This window comes from Salmo salar, chromosome ssa03, assembly GCF_905237065.1.
Source record: "Salmo salar chromosome ssa03, Ssal_v3.1, whole genome shotgun sequence".
NCBI lineage: Eukaryota > Metazoa > Chordata > Actinopteri > Salmoniformes > Salmonidae > Salmo > Salmo salar.
This window is the reverse complement of record NC_059444.1, coordinates 5,388,175-5,397,214: the sequence shown is the minus strand read 5'-3', so window position 1 is coordinate 5,397,214 and position 9,040 is coordinate 5,388,175. Positions and strand designations below refer to the sequence as shown.

Sequence of the window (9,040 nt, the reverse complement as noted above, 5' to 3'; positions counted from 1 at the left end):
ACATGCCAAATAACAGCGAGCTACCGCCTTGCTCCTCACTATAACTGTAGTCTACCTTAACGTTTCCCTTTTGCCTGCCTGCCTGCCTGCCTGCCTGCCTGCCTGCCTGCTATCCACCATATCTGTTTTTTGTCCATTTTATAAATTTTTTCGAACATTAATGTATATTTACTTTTTCTTTCCTTCATTTCATATTCCCCCCCCCCCGTCCCTCCGTCTCGCCGTCCTCCACCGCTTATATCCTACCACCACCTCACCTAACCACGTACCACCTCATCTACCACGTACCACCTCACCTACCACGTACCACTGGGCAGAAGAACCTACCACTCCTACACTTACTACCTGTAAGTAAACACTTCAACATAACAGTGTTGATGCTTTTGCTTTACTATCGTGTGTCGTTGAGACCCGGGTCCGTGCATGAGAGAAAACATGACATTCTCATCTGTTCCACAGACCTGGGTCGAATACACATGTCAATTACTTTCAAATTTTTTGAAATACGTTTGATTTAATATTCCTTGTACAGTGAAAAAACAACAACAATTGTCTCCAAAGCACCTCAGTATTTGCATGAGAAGAACCATGTCATTCCAATGTCTACCATGCTTTAGTTTCTGACAGAGAATCTGAAGGACTCTTACAGTTTCCCCTTGATGATCAGATTGACACACTTTGACAATCGCTAATAAATGATTTATGAAGCATTATAAAGAGTACATCATGGAGATCTTATAGAGGCCTGAAGTCTCTATAAAATAGACATCTATCAATCCCAGAACTGACTGGCCTGGTCAAACAAACTGACTGCTTGAAGTGAAACCGAACGTGAGCTATGACGAGATCAGGATGGGCTAGGTCCTGTGGCTCAGTCGGTAGAGCATGGGTCCTGTGGCTCAGTCGGTAAAGCATGGGTCCTGTGGCTCAGTCGGTAGAGCATGGGTCCTGTGGCTCAGTCGGTAGAGCATTGGTCCTGTGGCTCAGTCGGTAGAGCATGGGTCCTGTGGCTCAGTCGGTAGAGCATGGGTCCTGTGGCTCAGTCGGTAGAGAATGGGTCCTGTGGCTCAGTCGGTAGAGAATGGGTCCTGTGGCTCAGTCGGTAGAGCATTGGTCCTGTGTGGCTCAGTCGGTAGAGCATGGGTCCTGTGGCTCAGTCGGTAGAGCATGGGTCCTGTGTGGCTCAGTCGGTAGAGCATGGGTCCTGTGGCTCAGTCGGTAGAGCATGGGTCCTGTGGCTCAGTCGGTAGAGCATGGGTCCTGTGGCTCAGTCGGTAGAGCATGGGTCCTGTGGCTCGGTTGGTAGAGCATGGGTCTAGTGGCTCGGTCGGTAGAGCATGGGTCCTGTGGCTCGGTCGGTAGAGCATGGGTCCTGTGGCTCGGGTCGGTAGAGCATGGGTCCTGTGTGGCTCAGTCGGTAGAGCATTGGTCCTGTGGCTCAGTCGGTAGAGCATGGGTCCTGTGGCTCAGTCGGTAGAGCATGGGACCTGTGGCTCAGTCGGTAGAGCATGGGTCCTGTGGCTCAGTCTGTAGAGCATGGGTCCTGTGGCTCGGTCGGGAGAGCATGGGTCCTGTGTGGCTCAGTCGGTAGAGCATGGGTCCTGTGGCTCAGTCGGTAGAGCATGGGTCCTGTGGCTCAGTCGGTAGAGCATGGGTCCTGTGTGGCTCAGTCGGTAGAGCATGGGTCCTGTGGCTAGGTCGGTAGAGCATGGGTCCTGTGGCTCAGTCGGTAGAGCATGGGTCCTGTGGCTCAGTCGGTAGAGCATGGGTCCTGTGGCTCAGTCGGTAGAGCATGGGTCCTGTGGCTCAGTCGGTAGAGCATGGGTCCTGTGTGGCTCAGTCGGTAGAGCATGGGTCCTGTGGCTAGGTCGGTAGAGCATGGGTCCTGTGGCTCGGTCGGTAGAGCATGGGTCCTGTGGCTCAGTCGATAGAGCATGGGTCCTGTGGCTCAGTCGGTAGAGCATGGGTCCTGTGTGGCTCAGTCGGTAGAGCATGGGTCCTGTGGCTCAGTCGGTAGAGCATGGGTCCTGTGGCTCAGTCGGTAGAGCATGGGTCCTGTGGCTCAGTCGGTAGAGCATGGGTCCTGTGGCTCAGTCGGTAGAGCATGGGTCCTGTGTGGCTCAGTCGGTAGAGCATGGGTCCTGTGTGGCTCAGTCGGTAGAGCATGGGTCCTGTGGCTCAGTCGGTAGAGAATGGGTCCTGTGTGGCTCAGTCGGTAGAGCATGGGTCCTGTGGCTCAGTCGGTAGAGCATGGGTCCTGTGGCTCAGTCGGTAGAGCATGGGTCCTGTGTGGCTCAGTCGGTAGAGCATGGGTCCTGTGGCTAGGTCAATAGAGCATGGGTCCTGTGGCTCAGTCGGTAGAGAATGGGTCCTGTGGCTCAGTCGGTAGAGCATTGGTCCTGTGTGGCTCAGTCGGTAGAGCATGGGCCCTGTGGCTCAGTCGGTAGAGCATGGGTCCTGTGTGGCTCAGTCGGTAGAGCATGGGTCCTGTGGCTCAGTCGGTAGAGCATGGGTCCTGTGGCTCAGTCGGTAGAGCATGGGTCCTGTGGCTCAGTCGCTAGAGCATGGGTCCTGTGGCTCAGTCGGTAGAGCATTGGTCCTGTGGCTCAGTCGGTAGAGCATGGGTCCTGTGGCTCAGTCGGTAGAGCATGGGTCCTGTGGCTCGGTCAGTAGAGCATGGGTCTTGTGTGGCTCAGTCGGTAGAGCATGGGTCCTGTGGCTCAGTCGGTAGAGCATGGGTCCTGTGGCTCAGTCGGTAGAGCATGGGTCCTGTGTGGCTCAGTCGGTAGAGCATGGGTCCTGTGGCTAGGTCGGTAGAGCATGGGTCCTGTGGCTCAGTCGGTAGAGCATGGGTCCTGTGGCTCAGTCGGTAGAGCATGGGTCCTGTGGCTCAGTCGGTAGAGCATGGGTCCTGTGTGGCTCAGTCGGTAGAGCATGGGTCCTGTGGCTCAGTCGGTAGAGCATGGGTCCTGTGGCTCGGTCGGTAGAGCATGGGTCCTGTGGCTCGGTCGGTAGAGCATGGGTCCTGTGGCTCGGTCGGTAGAGCATGGGTCCTGTGGCTCGGTCGGTAGAGCATGGGTCCTGTGGCTCGGGTCGGTAGAGTATGGGTCCTGTGTGGCTCAGTCGGTAGAGCATTGGTCCTGTGGCTCAGTCGGTAGAGCATGGGTCCTGTGGCTCAGTCGGTAGAGCATGGGTCCTGTGGCTCGGTCGGTAGAGCATGGGTCCTGTGTGGCTCGGTCGGTAGAGCATGGGTCCTGTGGCTCAGTCGGTAGAGCATGGGTCCTGTGGCTCAGTCGGTAGAGCATGGGTCCTGTGTGGCTCAGTCGGTAGAGCATAGGTCCTGTGGCTCGGTCGGTAGAGCATGGGTCCTGTGGCTCAGTCGGTAGAGCATTGGTCCTGTGGCTCAGTCGGTAGAGCATGGGTCCTGTGGCTCAGTCGGTAGAGCATGGGTCCTGTGTGGCTCAGTCGGTAGAGCATGGGTCCTGTGGCTCAGTCGGTAGAGCATGGGTCCTGTGGCTCAGTCGGTAGAGCATTGGTCCTGTGGCTCAGTCGGTAGAGCATGGCGTTTGTTTATGATTTCCACTGGGGCAACCCATATGTAAAATGTGTTTAAGTATGATTGTAAATTGCTTTGGATAAAAGTGGCTGTTAAATGGCATACAATAGACCTGGATGATTCCACTCAGATACTTTCCACATGACCCAACACAGGGGCCTCTACCGTAGAGAAGAGGTAGGACTCCATATATTTCCACATCATTGTCATCATAGTCATGTCACTTTTCAAACTGCTGCACGACTGCTGCAAACAGATAATGGGTGTGTTCATAACGGCATCCTATTCCCCTTGTGCCCTGGTCAAAAGTAGTCCACTATATAGGGAATGGGGTGGAATTTGGGACACAGCCTTGGTCTAACAGGCCCTGCTATAGTGTTACCCATTGAAGTGATAAGGACAGGACGGACAGACGGATGGAGGGAGGGAGGGAGAGAGAGAAGGGGAAAGAGGAGAGAGGGAGACAACAGCCTCTTGCCGCTGATTTTCATTATGCTTAATGCTAGTCGTTTTACACAACAAACGAGCGTCAGAGACAGGCAGTTAGATGCTCCCATGTGAAATGCATGAGGGGAACCAAGTCCTCTCTCCCTCTCCATCACCTCCCTCTCTCTCTCTCTCTCTCTCTCTCTCTCTCCATCTCCTCTCCATCTCCTCTCTCTCTCTCTCTCTCCATCTCCATCACCTCTCTCTCTCTCCATCAGCTCTCTCTCCCTCTCCATCTCCTCTCTCTCTCTCTCATCTTCTCTCTCTCTCCCTCTCCCTCTCCATCACCTCCCTCTCTCTCTCTCTCTCTCTCTCTCACTCTCTCTCTCCATCTCCTCTCCATCTCCTCTCTCTCTCCCTCTCCATCACCTCTCTCTCTCTCCCTCTCCATCAGCTCACTCTCTCCCTCTCCATCAGCTCTCTCTCTCCCTGTCCATCACTTCTTTCTCATCACCTATTTCTCTCCTTCTCCATCCCCTCTCTCTCTCTCTCCCTCACCCCTCTCTCTCTATCCACCCCCTCTCTCTCTATCCATCCCCTCTCTATCTATCTATCCATCCCCTTTCTCTCCCTCTCCATCCTCTCTCTCTCTCTCTCGCTCTCCCTCCCCCTCTCTATGTCTCCATCGCCTCCCCCTCGTCCTCATTGTCAGTATTGTGTGTGTGTGTCATTAAGGATGCAGGTATATAAGGGATTACATTGAGGAGGATTACTTTAATGTATTATGTGTCCTTATAAGTACACAGAGACAGGCATATAGTAGGCCTACATTAACCCCTGATATAAGACAGGCTGTACCATTACATTAACCCCTGATATAAATAAGACAGCCAGTACATTAACCCCTGATATAAATAAGACAGCCAGTACATTAACCCCTGATATAAATAAGACAGCCAGTACATTAACCCCTGATATAAATAAGACAGCTTGTACCATTACATTAACCCCTGATATAAATAAGACAGCCAGTACATTAACCCCTGATATAAATAAGACAGACAGTACATTAACCCCTGATATAAATAAGACAGCCAGTACATTAACCCCTGATATAAATAAGACAGCCAGTACATTAACCCCTGATATAAATAAGACAGCCAGTACATTAACCCCTGATATAAATAAGACAGCCAGTACATTAACCCCTGATATAAATAAGACAGCTTGTACCATTACATTAACCCCTGATATAAATAAGACAGCCAGTACATTAACCCCTGATATAAATAAGACAGCTTGTACCATTACATTAATCCCTGATATAAATAAAACAGCCAGTACATTAACCCTTGATATAAATAAGACAGCCAGTACATTATTAACCCCTGATATAAATAAGACAGCCAGTACATTAACCCCTGATATAAATAAGACAGCTTGTACCATTATATTAACCCCTGATATAAATAAGACAGCCAGTACATTAACCCCTGATATAAATAAGACAGCCAGTACATTAACCCCTGATATAAATAAGACAGCCAGTACATTAACCCCTGATATAAATAAGACAGCCAGTACATTATTAACCCCTGATATAAATAAGACAGCCAGTACATTATTAACCCCTGATATAAATAAGACAGCCAGTACATTAACCCCTGATATAAATAAGACAGCCAGTACATTAACCCCTGATATAAATAAGACAGCCAGTATAATAACCCCTGATATAAATAAGACAGCCAGTATAATAACCCCTGATATAAATAAGACAGCCAGTACATTAACCCCTGATATAAATAAGACAGCTTGTACCATTACATTAACCGCTATCGAGAATTAATGAGTTATATGATTGACACTATGAAGCCTTGAGGATCTGAAGACATGCTTTAAGATTTCTGTTCTGTTCTGAGACTTGAGGCTGTGTGTGTGTGTGTGTGTGCGTGTGTGCATGTGTGCGGTCAGTGTTGTCATTACATCAAGGGACAAAGGTTAAACCCCTCCCCCTAGTTTTTTTTTATTTGATTTGATTTGATCCATCTCACCCAGCTATCACCCTGCTGTCAATGGAGCCCAACCCCTCACACCCTGCTATCTCCCTGCCTGTCATTGGAATACAATACGGGCAACAAGACCATTTAACCCCCCAAGGACGCACAGCCTCACTACGCCAATATACTGACAATTAGGAAGAGGAGAACGATAGAGGGCGGAGGGAGAAAATGAAAGAGAGAGGGGGAGGGAGAGAGAGGTGATGAAGAGGGGATGAAGAGGGGAGAGAGAGGGGATGAAGAGGGGAGAGAGAGGGGATGAAGGGGGAGAGAGAGGGGATGAAGAGGGGAGAGAGGGAATGAAAAGGGAGAGAGAGAGATAGGGGATAAAGAGGGAGAGCAAGAGAAGATGAATAAGGAGAGCGAGAGGGGATGAAGAGGGAGAGAGAGAGGTGATGAAGAGGGAGTGATAGAGGGGAGGGAGAGAGAGAAAAGGTGATGAGAGAGAGGATGAAGAGGGAGAGAGAGAGGGGATGAAGAGGGAGAGAGAGAAAATGTGATAAAGAGAGAGAGAGGATGAAGAGGGAGAAAGAGAAAAGGTGATGGGGAGAGAGAGAGCGACGATGAAGAGGGAGAGAGAGAGGGGATGAAGAGAGAGGTGATGGAGAGGGAGAGAGAAAGGGGATGAAGAGAGAGGTGATGGAGAGGGAGAGAGGCCTTGGTTCCCCTCATGCATTTCACATGGGAGCATCTAACTGCCTGTCTCTGACGCTCGTTTGTTGTGTAAAACGACTAGCATTAAGCATAATGAAAATCAGCGGCAAGAGGCTGTTGTCTCCCGCCCTCCATCCGTCTGTCCGTCCTGTCCTTATCACTACAACAGGCAGCACTATAACAGAGCCTGTTAAACTATGGACTGCATCCCAAATGCCACCATATTCCCTATGTGTACTGGTCAAAAAATTGTGCACTACAAAGGGAGTTTAGTGCCATTTGGGAAGCATAGCGTTTAGCAGAATGTAGCTGAGTGCACTAGCACCTTCATTAAAACCTACAAGGATACCTGAACGTTGAGCAAGAATCATATTAATTGGTACAAGACCGTGTACGCTGTTTTTTCTGACGTTCTCTGCATTCTGATGAGAGAGGAGAGGAGAGGAGTGGAGTGGAGTGCAGTGGAGAGGAGAGGAGAGGAGAGGAGAGGAGAGGAGAGGAGAGGAGAGGAGAGGAGAGGAGAGAGGAGAGGAGAGGAGAGGAGAGGAGAGGGAGAGGAGAGGAGAGGAGAGGAGAGGAGGAGAGGAGAGGAGAGGAGAGGAGGAGAGGAGAGGAGAGGAGAGGAGAGGAGAGAAGGGAAGGGAAGGGAAGGGAAGGGAAGGGAAGGGAAGGGAAGGGAAGGGAAGGGAAGGGAAGAGAAGAGAAGAGAAGAGAAGAGAAGAGAAGAGAAGAGAAGAGAAGAGAAGAGGAGAGGAGAGGAGAGGAGAGGAGAGGAGAGGAGAGGAGAGGAGAGGAGAGGAGAGCTAGAACAATGGAAAAGGATGGTACTAGGAGCTGGATTGAGATTGAGTAGCAGTTGAGAATGGTCTGATTATAGTCTATTTTATATATAACGGTCTGATTATAGAAATTGTACAATGTACACACATAATATTAGATTATGATTTCAGTTTGTGATATTGGGGGGTGTTAGATACATGTTCATTTCGACGTTATAAAGAAGCCATTGTTTATAAAGGTTTACATGTTGATCTGAGCCTTGCTTCTGGAAAACCAGGTCAGTGTCCGACTTTTGGCTGAATTTACTCCTCTACAGTTGTTTTCATTGTATTTTTATGTTACCGGGTAAGTTGGGCTGAGAACACATCCCTATTTACAGCAACGACCTGGGGAAGAGTTACAACGGGAGAGGAATGAGCCAATTGGAAGTCGGGGATGATTAGGCAGCCCATGATGGTCAGATTTGGGAATTTAGCCAGGGCACCGGGGTTAACACCCCTACTCTCACGATAAGTGACATGGGATCTTTAGTGACCACAGAGAGTCAGGACACCAGGGTTAACACCCCTACTCTCACGATAAGTGACATGGGATCTTTAGTGACCACAGAGAGTCGCGACACCCGTTTAACGTCCCTTCCGACAGCACTCTACACAGGGCAATATCCCCAATCAGAGTGCCTTCTACTCCACTTCCAGCAGGATCTGGTCTCCCAGCCAGGACCAACCCTGCTTAGCTTCAGAGGCCAGCCAGCTGTGGGACGAGGGGTGGTTTCTTTAGTCTTACCTCAACGTCGTCTCGTTGAGTTCACCTTTAAATTAGTTTCAGTATAGTTTTTCAAAACGGGTTTGTTAATAATTCATATATTTCAGATTACTAAATTGTATTTTTTTTCATGATTCCTTTTAGTTTAACATTGACACAGTGGTTTAATTTCATACCAATAAATATAAACGCGACTCCACAGAAATCTGTAGCTACGTCCCAATTCTCTCTCCTTCCTCCCTTTACTGATTTGAACGGAAATAACTGGTATAAGAAATGTGGTGGAAGCAAGAGAACGAGTAACTGCACAAGTGCACACTTTAAAGAGATATTACTGTTGTTATTATAGCCTCTGTATGCTTCCATGAGACTAACCACTCCACTAGTTTATGAGGACTCCATTAGGTTATGAGGACTCCATCAGTTTATGAGGACTCCACTAGGACTCCACTAGGACTCCACTAGGTTATGAGGACTCCACTAGTTTGTGAGGACTCCACTAGGTTATGAGGACTCCACTAGTTTATGAGGACTCCACTAGTTTATGAGGACTCCACTAGGTTATGAGGACTCCACTAGAACTCCATTAGGTTATGAGGACTCCACTAGTTTATGAGGACTCCACTAGTTTATGAGGACTCCACTAGTTTATGAGGACTCCATTAGGTTATGAGGACTCCACTAGGACTCCATTAGGTTATGAGGACTCCACTAGGACTCCATTAGGTTATGAGGACTCCACTAGTTTATGAGGACTCAACTAGTTTATGAGGACTCCATTAGGTTATGAGGACTCCAT

General features: G+C 49.3%; 1 protein-coding gene across 3 annotated transcripts in view; it reads left to right on the top strand.

Moving 5' to 3' along the window:
• Positions 1-9,040, top strand: part of LOC106596771 (receptor-type tyrosine-protein phosphatase mu) — a 548,750-nt gene that overhangs the window by 307,311 nt on the left and 232,399 nt on the right. For 2 of the 3 annotated variants that reach the window (XM_045714447.1, XM_045714446.1), the window contains exon 17: positions 318-347. The exons of the other annotated variant lie outside the window; for it this stretch is intronic. In XM_045714447.1, the coding sequence (XP_045570403.1) occupies positions 318-347 (30 nt within the window). The remainder of the gene's footprint in view (positions 1-317; positions 348-9,040) is intronic. 3 annotated transcript variants of the gene reach the window in all.